Here is a 19623-nt window from a genome sequence, read left to right as displayed (position 1 = left end):
TTGAGGCCACCTAGGCCAGATCCCTATGATCTGTATAGGGAAACTGAGGCTAGGATTAGCAAAGATCTTCTCAAGGGCACTAGCAGTGGGTACCCAAGCACTCAGCTCCTAGTATCCCAGCATGCCCTATTGTCTCTCTCTCACTGGTCAGGGAAAGTCTCTCTGCTGTCACATAATCTGCCTAGCCATAAGCCTTGGCCACGGTCTTTTCAAGCAGCTATTACCTCTTCCATTCCAGTTTCCCAAAGAGCCATCCTGGGACCACTGGGGAAGGTGGCCAAACTCTTCTGAGAGCAGCAGAGAGAATACAAGCATGTACATGCTTGCCTGCCTGACCCAAGCCAGAGATTCTGTAAAATATTTATTGGCTTGTGCTAGAGAGTCGCCTTGGTTTGAAAAGATACAACTCCTTGGGAGGCTAGGTCTATAAGGCTATTGACAAGTGTGAACTGAAAGACAAGTCCAAATACATCGAGGCCCCAATTAAAGCCGGCAGGCTGGGCGGCCGAGGTATGTCTGAGGAGACTGGAGAAAACTGACTGGATATGGGAGGGGGGGGAGCCTGGGAATAAGAGAACAGCTAATGGGGCCGATTGCACACTCACATCCCTCCCTGTACGACCGGCCTTCTCTTCAGAGGATGCTGCTGTGCACAAAGGACCATGGGTGTTTCTGTCATGTTTCTACATAAGCCTATCAACCCAAGTTCAATCCCTGGGATCCACAGCAGCAAGAACCAACTCCATAAAGTTGTCCTCTGACCTCCAGATGCCCATTGTGCACGCGCGTGTGCGCGCGCGCGCACACACACACACACACACACACACACACACACAGTAATAATACATTTAAAAGGTTCTTAAAAGATGCCTTACAGAAGCTCACAGGCAGAGTCTCCTGGGGAGAATGCAGAGGTGACCCCAACTCTCCTCACCAACCTCCAAAGGTTCCGTGAGCTCAGACTCTGAAAGCCTCATCTGGTACTCTTCCAAACCTGAGGCACGCAGCATCCCTGCAAAGGGCTTTCCAACGAGGTTCCAGAGAAGAGCTGCAGTCTTGTTTTGTTCTAACTTTGAAACAAATCTTACTGTTTAGGCCTGACTGGCCCTAGAATTCATGTATTGTTGTTGGTTTTTACTCTTTTGGGAGCCCGCCACCCAGCTCCCACATAAATCACACAGTGGAGCCTTGTTCTTACTTATAAATGCCCAGCCTTAGCTTGGCTTGTTGCTAGCCAGCTTTCCTTAAATTACCCCATCTGCCTTTGGCCTCTGGGCTTTTCCCGTTCTCTAACTTCTGTAAATCTCACTCTTACTCCGTGGCTGCTCTGGAACTGGGTGGCTGGCCCTGAGGTCCCTCTCTCACTAGTCCCTTGATCTTTTTCTCCCTCCTCCCGGATTCCTCCTTCTATTAATGCTCTCTGCCTGCCAGCCTCATCCATCCTTTCTCCTGTCTCACCACTGGCCGTTCAGTTCTTTATCAGACCATCAGGTGTTAGACAGGCACAGTAACACAGCTTCACAGAGTTAAACAAATGCAACATAAACAAAAGTAACATACCTTAAAAAAATATTCTACAACACATTTATAGACCAGGCTGGCCTCAAACTCAGAGATCCACCTGCCTCTACCTCCTGAGTACTGGGATTAAAGGTATGCACTTTTATTTGTTGTGGATTTTTTTTTTTTTTTTTTTTGAGCTGAGGATCGAACCCAGGGCCTTGCACTTGCTAGGCAAGCGCTCTACCACTGAGCTAAATCCCCAACCCTTTGTTGTGGATTTTTAATAAAAAAAATTATTAGATTTACTTGTGTGTAACATGAATTTTAAATGGTCTTATCAATAAAAAATCTGGAGCCAGGTTTTGGGGTGAATGCTGAAAGATCAGAGAAACAGAACAAGCCACAGACAACTTCACCTCAACAAGTCCTCATGTGATCCTGTTTCCACAAATCCTCAGACTGAAAGCCTCTGAGTCCTCACCTGAATGGATCTCAGCTAAACTGCTGCTAAAAGCTTAAAAGCCTCTAGTTCCTGGTCCTCATGCCTTATATACCTTTCTGCTTCCTGCCATCACTTCCTGGGATTAAAGGCACGGGTCTCTATCCAAGCAAAGACTCGAGATCTCAAGTGCTGGGATTACAGGTGTGTGCTACCACTGCCTGGCTCTGTTTCCAGTGTGGCCTTGAACTCACAGCAGGCACAGAGCCTCATGCCTATAATTCCAGTATTTAGAAGATGATGGAGAATGATTGGCATGAGTTTGATGGTAGCCTGAGCTACATAGTGAGTTCCAGGACAGCCTGGGTTACAGTGTAAAACCCTGCCTTAAAAAAAAAAAAAAATCAGGGCTGGAGAGATGGCTCAGAGGTTAAGAGCACTAATGTAATCTTCAAGAGGTCCTGAGTTCAATTCCCAGCAACCACATGGTGGCTCACAACCATCTGTAATGAGATCTGGCGCCCTCTTCTGTGTACATAATAAATAAATAAGTCTTTTTAAAAAATCAAACCAATCAAAGCAAGAAACAAAAAATGCCTCTTCTTAGGTAACTCCATTCTTGCCATGGTTAATGATGCAGTGATTCTTCAGGCTTGAAATTAATAACTCTCAAGAGCTGGGGTAGCTCAGTGGACTGGGTCCAGTACTTGCCTAGTAAGCTCAAGTCTCCAGGTTGGATTCCAGCACCCTTAAAAGTGGAAAGGGAGGTGTTGAGGAGACAGCTCAGCAATGAAGAACCTTTGCTACTCTTGCAGAGGGATCAGGGTCTGGTTCCCAGTACCCACACTGGGTGGCTCACAACTGCTGCAGGGGATTCCACATCTTCCGACCTCTACAGACAACTTCACTCATGTGCATATACCCAGCCACACACATACACACAATTTTCTTTGTAGATTTTAAGGAGGAAAAAAAAATTTTTAAGGGGCTGGAAAGATGACTCCAAGGACAAGATCACTTACTGCTCCTGCAAGTTCTATTCCCAGTACCTACTGGCATCTTACGGCCGTCTGTAACTTCAGTTCCAGAGAACCTGACATCCTCTTCTGGCTGCCCTGGGCACAAGACACGCAAGTGGTCCACAGACAGAAATGCAGACAACACACACACACACACACACACACACACAAATAAATAAATAAATAAACAAACAAAATTTTTAAGAGCATTCATAAACTCGCTAACGTAAGCGAGTTTGGTGTCCTCTTGTGTGTTATGTAAGGCTGTGATAGTGACCCATAGAGCTGGAAAGGTGGGAAGACGCCAGACCCTATCTACCTGCCACAAATTTCTGTGTCCTGTATTCTATGCTGCAGGTAAATAGGAGGAATGCCTTCCTCTCCCTGTAGGACAAGGACCGGTTAATTGCTTCCAATCCAGAATCCGCTGGAGCAGGACACTGACACGGGATACAATGCCTGGGTCCTCCTTGTGTCTGGCAGTCTGCACTCTTTCTGGACGAGCCCATTCAAATTGTGTGAAGGCTGTTCTGGAGCCTTAAGCAGTGTTCCTAACCAGGAGACAAGGCAAACATTGGGTCCTACACTTGTAGGGTTTTGCTTGCAGCCGACACGCCTCCTCCGCTCCTGCCATTTCACTTTGGCGCCATCTGGCGTTCATTAAGCAAACAACGTCGCATTAGGCTTGCTGCGCCCGTCTCTTTCCCAGATTGAACTGGTCCGTTTCCCTTTAAGAAGTTTCCCCGGGCGGAAGAACTCGAGGGAACAGGCGAAGAAAACACACTTGGAGCTCCCCTCAGATTGGTCCAGTCGGATAAGGGGCGGGCCGTAGCGAAATCCACATATATGAGTGGGCCCTCCTCCGGCCCCGCCCCGGGAACGCACCAAGACGCTGTGATTGGCCGGGACCCTGGAGGCGGCTCCGAGCGTGGCGCGGTGTTTGCTCGCGCCCGCGGCTGGGGCAGGTGGGCGGGATGTCCCAAGCCGGCGGCGGTACGCGTGCTGATGCGGGCCAAGAAGATTCTGCCGCTGCCGGCCCGTTCAGCTTCAGCCCGGAGCCCACGCTTGAGGACATGTAAGCAAGTCCGCGTCCTGCCTCGGGTGAAGAGATTGGCCCTTTTGTCGTAGTGGGGTGGTCCCCTCCACGTGGTCCGCAAGGAGAGCATGCTCGTGTCCGTCGGGGCCCTCCTGGCGGACCTCTGGCGAGCCTAGCCAAACCTCATCTGCACGGTGCACCACCTGAAGCCGGGGAAAATGGGTGACGCCCCCGGGCATGTTAATACCAAACTTTAGTCCAACTTGGAGGAGATAACGGAGGTCTGATAGTGCCTGTGCACCCCAAGAGTGAGGGTGGTAGGACAGGGGAGGCTGAAGCGTAGAGAGATGTTATTTCTTCTCGCAGAATATCAAGGAAGGCCCCCAGGGGACGTTGTCTCAAAACTGCATCCGGTGATTAGCTGGACTCAGGCGAGCAAACAGGGGAGTTAAGGTAGAGCACCGACAGAAGTAGCAGCGAAAAAATGGGATAATGAAGAGTGGCGCAGAAGTTAGCTTGAGGTTAAAATCTGTGCAGGGGCGTTCCTTTCCAGATGATCAGAACAAGTCTTGTTAGGAGGTAGTAACTTAAGGACATCCAAGAAATTGACTGTGGGATCTCTATGTGTGGCCTGACCTGGTACCTGCCTGGGCCCCGCATCTTGTCCCTCACTCTCCAACCCTGAGGCCCGAACCACCACCCTTGGTTTTCTTTCCAGCCGACGCCTCCATGCAGAGTTTGCTGCTGAGCGGGACTGGGAGCAGTTCCATCAGCCTCGGAACTTGCTCCTAGCCTTGGTGGGAGAAGTGGGCGAGCTGGCAGAACTCTTGTGAGTAGATGGGACGCTTCCTGGGAGAGGCTGTTGTTCGGGGAGGGAAGCATGTATCTGAGTCTCACACGCACTGGCGGGTTGCGGGTTTTATTTTCCTTATCGCTGTATTGGGTGCTGCTGCTTGGGACATAGAGATGACAGATGGGTCCCAGTGTCCTGGGAAAGCAAGTGCAGAAACAGTGAGGCAGACCGAGGTCTGAGGACACCTGTCAGCGGCATTTTACCCCTGTGTGGACTGAAAATAAGGAGTTTCAAAATAGGACCTGCCCGGTGGCCTGCCAGACGGGGAACTTCCGAGGTTGTGAGGGAGCTGCTGAGGTGTCTCAGTGCACCTCCTGCTCCTGCAGAAGGGCAGAGTTCAGTTCCCAGCAACCCCCTTGCAGGTCATAATGCCCATAACTCCAGTGTCAGGGAGTCTGACACTCTTCTGGCCTTGGAGGCTCCTGCATATATGTAGTGCACATACAGAGACAGAGGTGCCTGCGCACACCCACAGTCAATACCTTCTTTAAGAAAAGGAAGTAGTGAGGCAAGAAAGGGCCGGTTAAATTCTGGGAGAATCCAATCCAATATGAGGACTTTGTATCAGTTTCTGTTCTGTGGTCTGTCCCAAGTATCTGGCCCATCGTAGACGTTTTGAAGAAGATGGAACTGTGGAAGACAGGTGGAGGCAAACCCAGGCAGATAAGATTGAAGCTAGAAAGTGATGGAGTTTAGACAGAGGCCTGATAACCTGAGTTGCAGAAAGATCTCTGTGCCAGCAGGGCAGATTGGTCATCTGAGAGAATGGAGTAGACGGGTGAGCAGGCTGGTGTAGCCTTAGCTCTGGGCAGCCACTGTGGAGCTGAAGAACAGAGAACACACGGTGTCTGACAGCAGGTCGTTCCTTTTTACAGATGAATTAGCATCAGCTGTGGCTTAGGTCATCTGGAACCAAAAGATGGGGCCTTAGACCAGGCTGGCTCCGCTCCTAACGGAAGGAGACTGATACTACATGAGCTGATTTTAAATGATCTGGAACTGTGGCGTGGGTTAAGAGGAGAATAAAGTCAGATGTGGTGTGGGATGGAATCCCAGCTCTGGAGAGGAAGAGGCTGGAGGATCAGGTGTTCATTCTCGGCTCCATGAGAAGCTGAAGGGAGATGAGGAAGTTAGAGTTTCTGAGGTGGTAACCTCTGAATTGAGACCCGGGAACAGAACAGTGACTGCAAACAGAAAGGGTGATAGTGGCTTTGGGCGGGAGATTAATTGGTGAAGATAAGTTAACAGGAAGATAAATTCAACCTCTGCACTGGCCTAGGTCTGGGGTTTGGTTTGGAATGGCAGCAGCTAGGGAAAAGTAGACTAGACCCGCCAAGTGTCTCAAAAGTGTCTCCGTCACTCCTTGGGTGGGGTAGTCGTGGGGGGTTGGCGGTTACCTGTTCTAGTCTCTTCACCGCCTGGCTCCATCCAGAGCCCAGGCAGGTAGATTACCTTGGAAGGATTTTCTGGGCTGTGGAAGTGTGATACTTGATAGCCTGGAGGCGGGCCCGCTGAACTAGCCAGCTCCTGTGTCTGCCCTGTTCTCTTTCCAGTCAGTGGAAGTCTGATGCAGAGCCTGGTCCTCAAGCCTGGCTGCCAAAGGAGCGAGCAGCCCTTCAAGAGGAGCTCAGTGACGTCCTCATCTACCTGGTCGCATTGGCAGCCCGCTGTCGTGTGGATTTACCTCGAGCAGTCGTCTCCAAAATGGACACCAACCGACGACGCTACCCAGTCCATCTGTCCCGAGGTTCTGCCTGCAAGTACACAGACTTGCCCCGTGAGACCATCTCAGAAAACCAGCCTGTGGGGGCTGCAGAGCCTGCCTCTGAGTTGAAAAACCAGGCCTCTACCTAGAAAACGGTCTCTGAACAGCAGAGATGGACTTGTTCTAGTCCATTCATACTAACTCATGGGTCTGAGTGAGACCCAAGAGTCTCCAAAAGATAGTCTATTGGTCTTTTCTCTCTCAATAAAATGATTTAAGGCAACAACTTCTAGATTTTTCTTGGGTGGCTAGATAGAGTATCTCAAGTCCTTCAGAGAAGCAGGGCTCTGCCAGTTGTTATTTTCCCTTTTCAACTTCAGACTTAGAAAAGCAGAGAACAGGAAGTAAATATGGGCCCCAAGTCTTTATGAGTGCAGAATTCAGCTTCCTTTCCTCTTCGGCCCCTTGGTGTAAGGCCACCCACCCCCCTGACCTGGCTAAGTCTGTGCTTCCTCTCCAGCTAGATGGTGTTGAATGATTTATGTGGTATGTGACCTAAGGCACACTGCTTCCCCTAAGACACCTAGGCCTGCCTCCCAAAAAGAGGGGTACTGAGAGAAAGCAGTGGTAGTGAGTATCTGCCCCTGAGCCTGTTTCCACCTCAGTAAAGTGAGGGGTCCCCAGCACCCTCCCCTGTTCCTATTCTCTAATGACCCTTGCCTTCCCAGGTAAAACCATTTATATTAAAACTGCTTCAGTTGTATATTCCCAAATCTACTGAATCTTATAAAATGGAATTTTATTCCTATCCTTTATTCCTTGTATATTATAATCAAATCTCCTGCAGCCTTGTCTCTGGAGCTCCAAGCTTTCTCTGTGTGGCTCTGGCTGTCCTAGAACTCACTGTAGACCAGGCTGGCTTGAACTCACAGAGGTCTGCCTGCCTCTGCCTCCACAGTACTGGGATAAAGACGTGCTCTACCACCCTGACAAATCTTAAAACATGACTTGATAGGGATGCTGGAGTGTAGTTTTTCAGTTGATGGCTTCTGGAAGTGAGTGGGGAGGACTCAGTTTTCTTTAAGGGACTGGACCCTGGGAGTTTGACCATGCTCCAGGGAGTAGATGGGCAACACAAATTTGGACTTGGTGGGTTTTTTTGTTTTTTTGCTTTAGTGGGAGGGCACAAGGTTGGGAGGGCAGACCCGGGAGAAATAGATCAAGTGTGACTGGGATGCATTGTGTGAAATTCTCAAATAATAAAAATATGACGGAAAATAAAGGTGTATGCCACAAAGGTGGAGGGTCCTGACTTCTGGGGCTGGAGAGATGCTTACAGTTAGCACACTTGCTCCCTTTTTCGGTCATTGTTTGTTGAGACAAGGTCTCACTATGTATCATTGGCTGGCCTGGAACTGGCTGTGTAGACCCGGCTGGCTTTGGACTCCGAGATCACCTAGCATCTTGCAGAGGACTGAAGTTGTGTTCCCAGTACTCACATCAGGCTGCTCACAATGCCTGCAACTCTAGCTCCAAATCTTATTCCCTCTTCTGGGTTCCATCAGCACATGCACTCAAGCACGCACTAATCCAGACTCATCCATCCCAGAGATCCACATGGTAAAGGGAGGAAACCAATTCCTGGGAGTTGTCCTGACGTACACACACACACACACACAGAGTCCCCTCCCCTATATTTTTTTTAAATTACTAATTCGATATCTGTAATCCCAGCATTGAAGAGGGGAGACAGAAGGACCCACGTTTGAGGGCAGCTTGGCTACAAACCAAAACTTTATTTTTTATATGTATGAATGTTTTGTCTACGTGTGTGTATGTGTACCATGTCAGTGCCTGGTGCCCGTGGAAGTCAGAAGAGTGCTTTGGATCCCCTAGAACTGGAGTTTATGGATACTTGGAATAGAACCCAGAGCCTCTGCAAGACTAATACACACACACACACACACACACACACACACACACACCCCGGAGAAGTCACTGCCTGCTTCCCTCCATCACAGAACACCAGATTGTGATCGCCAACTTCCTTACCCGTGCTACGCCATTCACTAGCTGTCTACAACAGGGAAGATAAAGTGAGGTTTGGAACGAGCTGTGGTGGTGCAAGTGTGTAATCTCAAGATTCAGGAGGCAGTTCTTAAATCTGTGGAACTCCACTTCTCCCCATTTGCCACACTGACCCCCGCCATCTAGTCATGAACACGTCTGTTTATGGTTCTTTTCAGAACTGAGATTGAGGCATAGCCAAAGGCCAGGTGTGGGACTCTTTCAATCCCAGCAATCCCTTTAGGCTACTTGACAGTCCCACTTGGCTCCAGCACACCTAGTGCTCTTCCCCTTCCCACCCACCTCACTCACAGGCACCGGTGAGGAGGATTGAATACTTTATTCACTCAGAAAGGCCAAGGGAATGTAGCTGGGGACGGGACACGGTTTCTAGGGACCCCAGTTAGGGCACTCCCTGTCGCCCGGCCCCAAAGCACCCCGACCCGGGTGCAGGCGCAGAAGGAGCCATCCGGGTGCCAACCCCAAGCGCCCCTCGCTGCCCCGCCGTGGCTCAGCTGCCCTCGCACTCCGGGCAGCGCTCGGTGGGCGTGGCGGCTGTGGCACTGGCGGGTAGCTTGAAGTCTCGGCCGCAGCCAGCGCAGATGTAGAGGCGGCGCCGCATGTGCGCGCGACGGTGGCGGATGAAGTGTGAGCTGAGGCGGAAGCGCCGGCCGCACTCCGTGCACGGGTAGGGCCGCTCGCCCGTATGCGTGCGCGCATGCTCCGCCAGGTTGGAACGGTGGCCGAAGCGCCGGCCGCACACGGCGCAGCGATGCGGCTTCTCGCCCGTGTGCACGCGCCGGTGCTTGGCCAGCGCCGAGCTCTGAGCGAAGCGCGTGCCGCAGTCGGCGCATGCGTACGGGCGCTCGCCCGTGTGCGTGCGTCGGTGGCGCGCCAGGCACGAACTTCCGCCGAAGGCTCGCCCGCAGTCCGGGCACGCGTAAGGCTTCTCGCCCGTGTGCACGCGCAAGTGCTGCGCGTAATTGGAGCTCTGCGCAAAGCGCCGGCCGCAGTGTGCGCATGCGTACGGCTTCTCGCCCGTGTGACGCCGCCGGTGCTGCCGCAGGTTCGAGGCGGCGGAGAAGCGCTTGTCGCACTCTGGGCACTGGTAGGGTCGCTCGCCCGTGTGCGTGCGGCCGTGCTTAGTCAGCGCCGACTTCTGCGAAAAGCACCGGCCGCACTCCGTGCACGCGAAGGGACGCTCGCCCGTGTGCGTGCGCGCATGTTTGGCTAGTGTGGAGCGGCGTGCAAAGGCACGGCCGCAGTCCGGGCACGCGTGGGGGCGCGCCGGGTCGGCCGACGGCGCTGGCATCTGGCTGGCAACCTGCAGGGAGAGGGAGGACAGGTCAGCCTTAGGAGGCCCCGGCGGAAACCTTGGTCTCCTGCACAACGCAAATTTGGGGGGCCTCAGTTCCTCCAGCTGTAAAATAGGAAGCTGTGCCTGCCTCCGTGATTGTGCACCTTACATGGGTTAATACATTACAATGCCGAGTGGCATTATAGTTATTTTATTAATTCATAAATTTATTGGGCACGTCCTAGGTTATAGAGTTAAGAGGCACTGGGGATTTGACATTAAATAAAAAAGTGCTAGGTGCCCATAAGACCGGCAGTGGGCAGAAGCCAGGACAGGAACAGCTTGGCCAGGACCAGGCTCTCAAAAGACCTTTAAGAGCAAGCACTGTCTTAATCTGTGAAGAAGCCAAATGCTGCTCTGAGGCCTGAAGTTGCGAAGCTTGAATCGGTCTGGACTTCTAGAGATAAAATCAGGAAAAGGAAAGAATGCTGTGTAAGAAGCAGATGAAGCAGAAACATTTTGTACTAAAGAGTGAAGAGGAATATTGAAGGCACATTACTCCATTCTAATAAAAAAGAAAAATACCTTGTATAGACGGCTGAAAGCATGGCATGGACTTCCTGTCCGTGAAGGAAGTTTGTGAGTGAGGTATAGTTTGCTTCCTGGTGGGGAAGAGAACTGGGGGACACTGGGGGTGGAATGATCCCCTAGTAAAGCCAACGATGAGTACTGTGAACCAAGCAATTAAGAACATTAACTCATGCTGGGTTTGATGGTGCACACCTTTAATCCCAGCACCCAGAAGGCAGAGGCAGGGGGATCTCTGTGAGTTCCAGCCCAGCCTCGTCTACATAGCAAGTTTCAAGACAGTCAAGATTACATAGACCCTGTATTTTAAAATAAAATCAAATAAACACACACACACACACACACAAACCCATTAGTTCATGATCAGAGAATCTCCTGGCACACAGGACAAGACATGTGCTGCCTCTCCTGTATTCAATCCAATGCCACTCTCCTTTCAAAGAGGAGGAAACACAAGAACTTCAGTAAGTGACAGAGAACAGGTCTTTCTCTTTCAGAAACTGGAGAGGTGCAACTCGAAGGCCATCAGTCCTTTATAAGACACTGGCTTTGTGGTCAGGTGGGGGTGGCACATGACTTAATCTCAGCACTCAGGAGGCAGAGGCTGGTGCATCTCCTGTGAGTTCAGCCTTGTCTACATAGAGTTCCTGGCCAGCCAGGGTTGCATAAAGAGACCCCATCTCACAACAAAACAAAAAAGAAATCAAACAGAAAGTGGCTTTGAATTCAAACTAGAACATGAGACAATGTGGAAAGAGCAAGCAGCCAAGAGAGCTCTGGTCTTAACCATGGCTCGGTCTGACTGGCCCAGTTTCAGCAGTCCTCATGATCTGAAAACATTAAATGGGACATTCCAAAAAGAAACAATTTGTAAGTTTAAAACAACCTTTATTACAGTATATTATTATAGTTCTATGTTATTATTGTTGAACTCTTACTATGCCTAATTTAGAAATTAAATTGTATCATGAGAGCACACCTATAATCCCAGGACTCTGGAGACTGAAGCAGGAGGATCACAAGTTCTGACCAGCTTGGGAAATATGGCAAGAACCTATCTCAGCAACAACCTAAACATGTCTATGACTGAAACCATCCCAAGTTTCGAGCAGCCATGGCAGGGTGTGTATCTTGAAATGCAGTGCCTAAAAGGGGTTTCTGTAGTCAAGAGCCCCATGTCAGACTTTGACAATATGTATGGCATTACAGTAGATCCTCCTGTTACCCTCAGTCAAGTGGGACAGTAGCTTAATGTGTAGCCCAGGCTAGCCTCATACTCATGGACAAAATCTGCCTTCTGACTGTTGGATTACAAGTGTGTTCTACTATGCAGGTTTACTTTTGTTTATTTATTTATTTTGTTTGTTTGTTTTATGGAGAGGTTCTTGCCTTGCTATCATATAGCCCAGGCTAGCCTGGAACTTGAAATCCCCTTACCTCCACCTGCTGAGTAAAGGGATCAAAGGGTCTACCTCCTGACAGCAGAGAACATCAAGACTTGGAGAGACTAAGTTGACAAAGCATGAGGAGATAATGAAGAGATGCAACTCCCCTGAACTCACGGCCAGGACCAGAGGCTCACTCTAAGTCTCCATCCTTCTCCAAGAATGCTTCCCCATTAAAGAACACTGGGGCGATCCAGTCTGAATTACTCCGGGTCACACTGTCCTCCCTTGCCCTGGTTTTGTCATCCACTGAGTCTGTGTCAACATAAGACACTGTGGAGATGGCCTTTCTTCTAGATCCTTCCCCCAGCATCCTCCTTTAAGTTGATGGTGCCCAGCCTGGAGACCAATTCACACTGGCTTCTTTGACTTAGAAAGAAATGCTTCCCACTAGTTATCACTACCTCCATCCCCAGATAGAGGGGACTTGGGCACCTGGAGTGGAATCTTGGTAATGGTCTGAGTCTAGCTTGCTGAGACACTGATAAGGCCTGGAGAGATAACATCATTCTAGCACTTGGGTGGCTGAGGCAAGAGGGTCTAGAGCTTGAGGCTAGCTTGGGTTAAATAGTGAGACGCTCTCTCAAAATAAGCTAATGAAATTTTCATAACCCTTTGTGCTAGGTACTTCAGCCCCATCATATAGAGGAAGAAATAAGTCACAGACTTCAACTGATTACCCAAGGCCATATAGCTGATAAATAGCAGAACCAGGGTTTAAACTCAGGTCTGTCATTCTTAGTCATGATGAGATCCTAACCTCACACTGAAGTTCACCTAGGCAGCTTGTCTTCTCCCCTAAATCCTTTAGTCAAAATCATCCTCTTTTCCTACAAAGTATAAAACACCACCCCTATGGCTAGCCCCTTACTACAGGATGTGGCCTGCAGCCTAGCACTCATGAAAAATACAGACTCAGGTTGGAGCTGTGGCTCAGTCGGTAGAGTCATTATTTAGCACACACGAAATCCTAGGCCTAATCCCCAGCACTGCATACACCTGCCATGGTGGCATACCACTGTGATCCCAGTACTAAGGAGGTGGATGCAGAAAGATCAGAAATTCAAGGCCAGCCTCCACTCTACCGTGAATTCCAGCTGTCTCTATGCCTGGAATTCCAGCATTTATGAGGTAGTAACAGGAAAACCAGGAATTCTAGTTCTTCAGCTATACGGGGTTTGAGGACAGCTTGAATGTTAAGCCTCACCCAAGATTTGAGTCCTAATCTTCCTTTTAGGAGCTGAAAGATTGCTCTGTGGTTAAGAGCACTGGCCACTGCAGCAGAGGACCTGGGCTGGGTTCCTAGAACCCACACGGTAGTTCACAAGTATCTGAAACTTCAGTTTCAGGGGTTACAATACCCTCTTCTGGCCTCTATGGGAACTACACATATATGATGCATACACACACACACACACACACACACACACACACACACGCAGGCAAAATACTTGTACACATAAATAATACATCTTAATTTTTTTAAATCTTCATTTTATGCTGGTGATATAGCTCAGTAGTACCTAACATGCACAAGACCCTAAATTCAACCTCCAGCTTGCAGAAACAACAATTTTCACTTTATCAAGCTACCAATGATCAGTGAGAATGTACATAGAGCCTTCTTGGGGGGGCAGGGGTGGGGATGTGTGTGTGGATTATTTTCTACTCCTTCAAGAGATGTATTTATTTATGTATGTATTTATATTATTTAAAGAGTTCATTCAGGACTAGCAGGATGGCTCAGCTGGTAAGGGCACCTGTTGCTAAGCTTGATGACTTGAGTCTAATCCTTAAGACCCACCTGGTAGAAGAAAGAACCAACTTCTGCAAAGTTGTCCTCTGACTGCCGTAGGTGCTATGGTACCCCCATACCATGGTACCCACTGTACACACACTCACACAAATAAATGATTTCAAATCCAGACAGATCAGAGTTTGACAGGCAGACAAAGACTACTCCAGACTCTGAGTGTACCATCACTGAGGCCTACTTTCTACTGCTCTGGGGACTGAACCTAACATGCCCAGCTTTACCAGAGAGTTACATCCACAACCCCACTGAGGCCTATTCTCAACAAGGAATGGCCAAGGAATGACAGGTAATGATCAGTCTGCTGGTACTGGACGCCACCCCCCAGACAGGCACTTGCTATGCAGCCCACGCTGGCCTGGAACTTGCAATCCTCCTGCCTTGGCCTCCCTAGAGCTGGAATGGATCACAGGTATGCACCACCATGCAGGCTAGAAGGCACTTCTGAGATAACTAATTTGTACACTGGGGAAAGAGGCTAAGAGAGGCTACATAACAAGTCATTGAGCTGTCCTGTTGGCAGAGGGCCACTTGTGCCTTCATCTAACCCTCCAACCCACTCTCCTCCTCCTCACTTACCCAGATCCCAGACTGATATTTGGGGATCTGTCTGTTGGTTTAGGCAGGGTCTCTTGTCTTAACTGTTCTGGAACTCAGTATGTACACCAGGCCAACTTCAAACTCACTGAGATCCTCCTGTCTGTGCTTCTAGAATGCGGAGATTAAAACATTCGACACCAGCCAGTGTGGTGGTGGCAAATGCTTTTATTGCCAGCACTCGGGAGGCAGAGGCAGGTGGATCTCTGAGTTTGAGGCCAGCCTGGTCTACAGAAAAAGTTCCAGGACAGCCAAGGCTACACAACAAAACCCTGTCTCATGGAAGGGAAAAAAAAAAAAAGGCATTCACCACCATGCCTGGCACATTCACTGATCGTATGATCCCAATTTACATTTGGAGAACCTGAGGCAAAGGAGGTAAACGGTAGAGCTAGGATTTGACTGCTACCTGACATCTGCGGGCTGGCCCAGTGGACCTTGTATGACTTTCATGATAGACCTTCTTTCTATCTCTGGGCTTCAGCTAGCTCAGTGCCGGCACCCAAACACCCTTTCTCTTTCATTTAAACACAGACCACTAGCCTCAGCAGGCACTATCTTTGTACTTGTTATTTTGTTTTTTGTTTTGAGACAGGGTTCCTCTATAATTGCCCTGGCTGTCTTGGAGCACACTCTGTAGCCCAGGCTGGCCTCAAACTCACAGAGACCCGCCTGCCTCTGCCCCGGAAGAACCACCCTATCTGGCTGGGGTTTTTTTCCCCCTTCTTTTTTTTTTTTAGATAGGGTTTCATGTAGGCTTGTCTTAAACCCACTACATAACTGAATATAACTTTGAACTTTAAAAAATTTATGTGTTTGACTGTTTTGCCTGTATGCTTGGTGTCCATGGGGGCCAGAAAAGGGCATTGGATTTCTTGGAACTGGAGTTACAGGTGGTTGTGAGCCACCATGTGGGTGCTGGGAATTGAACCCAGGTCCTCTGGAAGAGTAGCAAGTGCTCTTAACTGCTAAGCCATCTCTCTGGCCCCAACCCTGAACTTGTGAACTTCCTGCCTCTACCTCCCTAGTACTGGGACCGAAGTATATGCCGCCATGCCTGATTATGTGGTGTTGGGGGTCAGGACTTTCTGCATGCTAGGCAAGAACTCTCTGGGCTGGCACATCCTCAGCCCCCTGCCAGAGGTTCTTTTGGGTAGAAACTCCAATTATTTTCACTGACTGGCTTAAGACTTCCCATGTCACAGCAGGATGGAACAGGGGCCCTTCTAGTGCCCTTTCTCTGAGCCGCTGCTCTTGCCCTTCCCCCACCTCTGCCTGTCACTGAAGCCTCCAAGGTCCCCATGAACACCCTCTCTTGAAGTCTTTCCCATTGCCTGGACTGGTTGCCTTCAACTCTGTCCAACTTGAGATCAGCCTAAAAAAAGCCTTTGATATAAATGGCAGGCCAGCGAGGTAGGTCAGCAGGTAACAGGGCTTGTCATGTGGCCCTCAAGAACCAAGTTCTGTCCCTTGGTTCTTCAACTCCCAAAAGTTGTCTTCTGACCTCCATATTCGGGCCTCTCTCAAAGAAATTAAATAAAGTAAAATGGTTAGAGGCAGGTGTGGTGCACACCTTTAATCCCACTCGGAAGGCAGGGGCAAGCAGATCTGAGTTTCAGACCAGCCTGGTCTACAGATCAAGTTGCAGGCCAGCTAGGGCTACACACACAGAAACTCCATCTCAAACAAACAAACAAACAAACAAACAAAAACAAAAACAAAAAAAACAAATTAACAACAGCAACAAAAAATACTAGTTGAGCCTTGTACCCTTCAGTGCTGTGGTAGGAGGATATGGGGAGATTAGTTAGGTTTGCAGACAGATAGCCTAACTCCAGGCTCAGTGAGAGACCCCCTGTCAAGGGAATAAGGTGGAAAGATGGAGCAGACACCTGCCATCCTTGTCCAGCTTTGGCACGTGCACAGGTACACACATTCACATACACCACTCACTCACACATACAAAAATGTACAGAACTATTTGCACAATGCTTATGTGCAAGACAGCTCTAACTCATGTATCCACTGAGTCCTTACAACTCCAAGAGGTAAACGCTGCTATGCTCTCCCTTTTACTAACAAGGAAACTGAGGCATAGAGAAAAAGTCAAGTAGCTTTTCTCAGGCCTGAAATCTTACAACTAACAGGAAGGCTGAGGCCAAAGGACTACCTGCCTGCCTGTGCTATAGAACAAGTTCTAGGCCCACCCAGGCAACTTGACTGAGACCCTGTCTCAATGGAAAAGGGCTTGGCTATAGTACAGAGACATGTAAAGCCTTGGTTCAATCCTAGTACCACAAGAAAAATTAACAAGGCTGGGAATTTTGTCAGCTGGCAGGTAGGTGGTGGGGATGGAAGTCCACCCTAAGCTCTAGAGACTTTATGTACAGACCAAAGAAGAAGTAAGCAGGACCCGCAGAGCCTGAAAGGTGGGCTGTGCTAAGACAACAAAGCCAAGAAGGCTGGAAAAAATAGGGCTTCCAAGTTAATTTGGAATGAAGAGGCCTAGGGAGCAGGTCCCCTTTCCCAACAACTCACCATGTCCACTAGAGGGTATTAGAATTTCCCCCCTGGGATGTAGGTCTTGAAACCCAAGGGAGCAAGAGCCCTTCAGCTGCACTCAGGCTACTCGGACAGGGACAGCCCAGGGTCCTGGCAGCTCTACGAGGTAGAATAGCTGGTGACAGTTAAGGTCTCGAATGGCAGGCTCTAACTCCTTCTGATGTCCTTAATACCTTCAGATCCCTTCACAAGAAAGTCCAGATTCCCAGTATGGTCTGCCAACCAACCTACCCGGAGCCACGCTGAAGTAGGAGGGAACTACTGGCTCATAGTTCTCCACTCAAAGGGCCTTTCCTTCTGCCTGGAGCAGTCACTTACTAACTCTGAGATCTCAGGTCAGTTACCAACTGCCCTGGGCCTCAGTTCCTCACCTGTAAAATGGAGTCAATACTACCAACAAACCAGATTGGAGGTGTTTAGAATAGCATCTGGCACGCTCTAAACTATGCAAGAGTTAGCTGTTACTGTGGCCTGACCCAAGCTTCCCTCACGGCTGAGTCTGAATTATGCTCCCACCTCTGGCCTTCACCACTCCTCTAGATCTGGACTCAGGACCCAGGATTGTGAGTTTATGGACATCAAGTTTATGCAAAGAGACTGGAAACACGCAGCATGGCGCCTGACTCTCCCAGTGTGCCCAAACATCTGTCCGACCAGGTCGAGGGCAGTGGGCAGAGGGATGGGCTAATCCCGAGGTTCTAGATGTGAGATCCAGGAGAAGGGGGGGTGGGGTGGGGTGGGGTAGGATTCCTGACTTCTGTCGGAGGGACGCTGACCCTGGCACGGGTTCGAGGGTGGGGGTGGGACCGGGGTGTAACACGTACCTCCTTGTTGTCCACAGGGATCTTGAGTTTCACCACCTCATACTTCTCCTCACCCTCCTCCTCCTCACCCTTCACCAGCAGCACCATCTCCTCCTGCATCTCTTCCTCCTCCTCCTCCTCTGCCTGCTGTTCGCCAGGCATCTTGGTGTCCTGAGGCGGGGCGCTGGATCAGAGGCTCAGGACCCGCCCCCCCCCCCCCCCCCCCCCCACTGTGGCCCCGGCCCAGACAAGGCGGTGCAGCCGTGGCTTCCCCCGCCCTGTCCAGGCTCCGAGGCCAGTCCTCTCCCATCCACCCTAGCCCGGCCCCACGCTCCGGCACTGCCCAGGGCCCAGCTCGGAAGACACCCGTTCACCCCACTCATCCCGGTATTCAGGGCCCGGAACAGTTCGAATCTCCAGCTCCCGCGAGTTGCCACCCTCCTCGCGCTGAGTCACTCCCCGGAGCCTGGGTCGGCGACCCCAGCGCTAAGGGACGGGCTGGAGGCCGGCTGGAGCTGAGGCCCTGGGGTGGGGTGCGCACTCACCAGCCCGAGGTTCGGCGCTCGTGCGGCCCCGGGCCTGGGCGAGGGGCGGTTGGGTGCTCCGCGAAGGCCGCGGCTCCGGAGGCGGGGGCGGGGCGGGGCCCCAGGGGCGGCCATTCATTGGCTCGCACGCCTGGCCCCGCCCCTAGGGGAGAGGCCGGAGGCCCGTACTTGTGTCCTAACCGCCCCGGGAGGGGGAGCCGAGGTGTCGGCGGGCGATCGGGAAACTCCTAACGACCCCAAGACGCCCAGCCCGGCCTTCAGGGCTCTACAGCCGAGTTCGACCACCCTCAGCCGGTCTCGACGCCCCACCGAGACTGCTGCGCCCGCGTAGGCCACGTGCGCTCCCGCGGGTCCGGGCCTCTCGCTGGCGCCTCGCCTGGACAGCCGCCCTGTTACCTCCTCTCTTCTTTCCCCTCCTTTTCCCTCCTGTTTCTTCTCGCGTCGCCTCCTCGTCCACTGGCCTGCCAGTCAGCTTGCTGTTTGCCCGCATAGCCCAGATCCACGGCCGCCCAGTCTGCCCCCTTGGTTTACCACGTGCTGTTGCTGACTTTTGAGTCGGCGTCTCCCTGCGTTGTGTCCCTGGTTCGTTTTTGATCTAGTGGCCAGTCTAGTTCTCGTTCTGCCCCTCCCCCGCCTCCAAAGCTGAGTGTCCGGGCAGGAGTTACGGTGTCTGGCTTGGGTACCAGTTCGTGCCAGTTTACTGTTTTACACACTGGGTCACATTTGCTTTGCATAAAGGACCACAGCACTTCAAGATGGTTCCCAGAGGGCTGACTTGCCTAAGTTACATAGTAAGGAAGCATTTTTGACAACAGGTAGTGTGGGTGGAAAATTAGCCCAAGGTCAAATCCAGTCTACAATACTACAGTACTATCTTGCTTATCCCGCTATATACTTTTAGCTGGGCAGGATGTCGCTCAGCATTAGGACTGAGAACAGAAAATTTGAAGTTGGGTGTGTTGGCTCATGTCTGTAATCCAAGCTACTCTGGAGGATCTTGAGTTCAAAGCCAGCTGGGCAACAATATAGAAATGTCCATTTCAAAAGGAGAAAGAGGGAAGTACTGCATGAGGTAACTGAAGAGGCAGCTCTGGCTGTCTTCTGATGGCTGTTGTGGAATATGATTTTAATGTGTTATGTTTGTTTATGCTGTGGAACATTTAATGATTCAAAGATGTGCTGCGTTCTTTTTTTTTTCTTTTTCTTTTTTCTTTTCTTTTTTTTTTTTTTTTTGGAGCTGAGGACCGAACCCAGGGCCTTGTGCTTGCTGGGCAAGCGCTCTACCACTGAGCTAAATCCCCAACCCTTGTTGTGTTCTTTTATGTTGATTTGTTTAACTCTGTGAAGCTGT

At 50.5% G+C, this 19623-nt stretch overlaps 2 protein-coding genes across 5 annotated transcripts; one reads left to right on the top strand and one right to left on the bottom strand.

Moving 5' to 3' along the window:
- The first annotated feature begins 3849 nt into the window (after positions 1–3849).
- Positions 3850–7457, top strand: Dctpp1 (dCTP pyrophosphatase 1). Its single transcript, XM_036198294.1, has 3 exons — positions 3850–4036; positions 4716–4826; positions 6404–7457. The coding sequence occupies exons 1-3, from the start codon at positions 3936–3938 to the stop codon at positions 6702–6704; spliced, it is 513 nt and encodes a 170-aa protein (XP_036054187.1). The 5' UTR covers positions 3850–3935; the 3' UTR covers positions 6705–7457.
- A 1486-nt stretch (positions 7458–8943) lies between these two features.
- On the bottom strand, positions 8944–18822 carry Znf771 (zinc finger protein 771). Of its 4 annotated transcripts, none has more exons than XM_036193158.1 (4): positions 18273–18822; positions 17749–17898; positions 10505–10648; positions 8944–9946 (listed from the first exon to the last, which is right to left on the bottom strand). In XM_036193158.1, exons 1-4 carry the CDS (start codon positions 18384–18386, stop codon positions 9134–9136), a joined length of 1221 nt encoding a protein of 406 aa, XP_036049051.1. In that variant the 5' UTR covers positions 18387–18822; the 3' UTR covers positions 8944–9133. The 4 variants fall into 4 exon arrangements, with proteins under 4 accessions (XP_036049051.1, XP_036049060.1, XP_036049068.1 ...); XM_036193167.1 differs by having other exon boundaries at positions 17749–17911; positions 18273–18329; XM_036193175.1 differs by lacking the exon at positions 10505–10648 and having other exon boundaries at positions 18273–18815.
- Between the last annotated feature and the right edge of the window lie 801 nt (positions 18823–19623).

Source organism: Onychomys torridus, chromosome 1 (assembly GCF_903995425.1).
Source record: "Onychomys torridus chromosome 1, mOncTor1.1, whole genome shotgun sequence".
Classification (NCBI taxonomy): Eukaryota; Metazoa; Chordata; class Mammalia; order Rodentia; family Cricetidae; genus Onychomys; species Onychomys torridus.
This window is presented reverse-complemented; position numbering and strand designations above follow the sequence as displayed.

Coding starts and splice junctions, on each gene's coding strand:
- Dctpp1 (XM_036198294.1), top strand. CDS start 3,936: ATGTCCCAAGCCGGCGGCGGTACGCGTGCTGATGCGGGCCAAGAAGAT. Junction 4,037..4,715: donor GAGCCCACGCTTGAGGACAT/GTAAGCAAGTCC, acceptor TTTTCTTTCCAG/CCGACGCCTCCATGCAGAGT. Junction 4,827..6,403: donor GGCGAGCTGGCAGAACTCTT/GTGAGTAGATGG, acceptor TTCTCTTTCCAG/TCAGTGGAAGTCTGATGCAG.
- Znf771 (XM_036193158.1), bottom strand. CDS start 18,386: ATGGCCGCCCCTGGGGCCCCGCCCCGCCCCCGCCTCCGGAGCCGCGGC. Junction 17,899..18,272: donor GAGCGCCGAACCTCGGGCTG/GTGAGTGCGCAC, acceptor GCCCCGCCTCAG/GACACCAAGATGCCTGGCGA. Junction 9,947..10,504: donor CTTTCAGCCGTCTATACAAG/GTATTTTTCTTT, acceptor CTCTCCCTGCAG/GTTGCCAGCCAGATGCCAGC.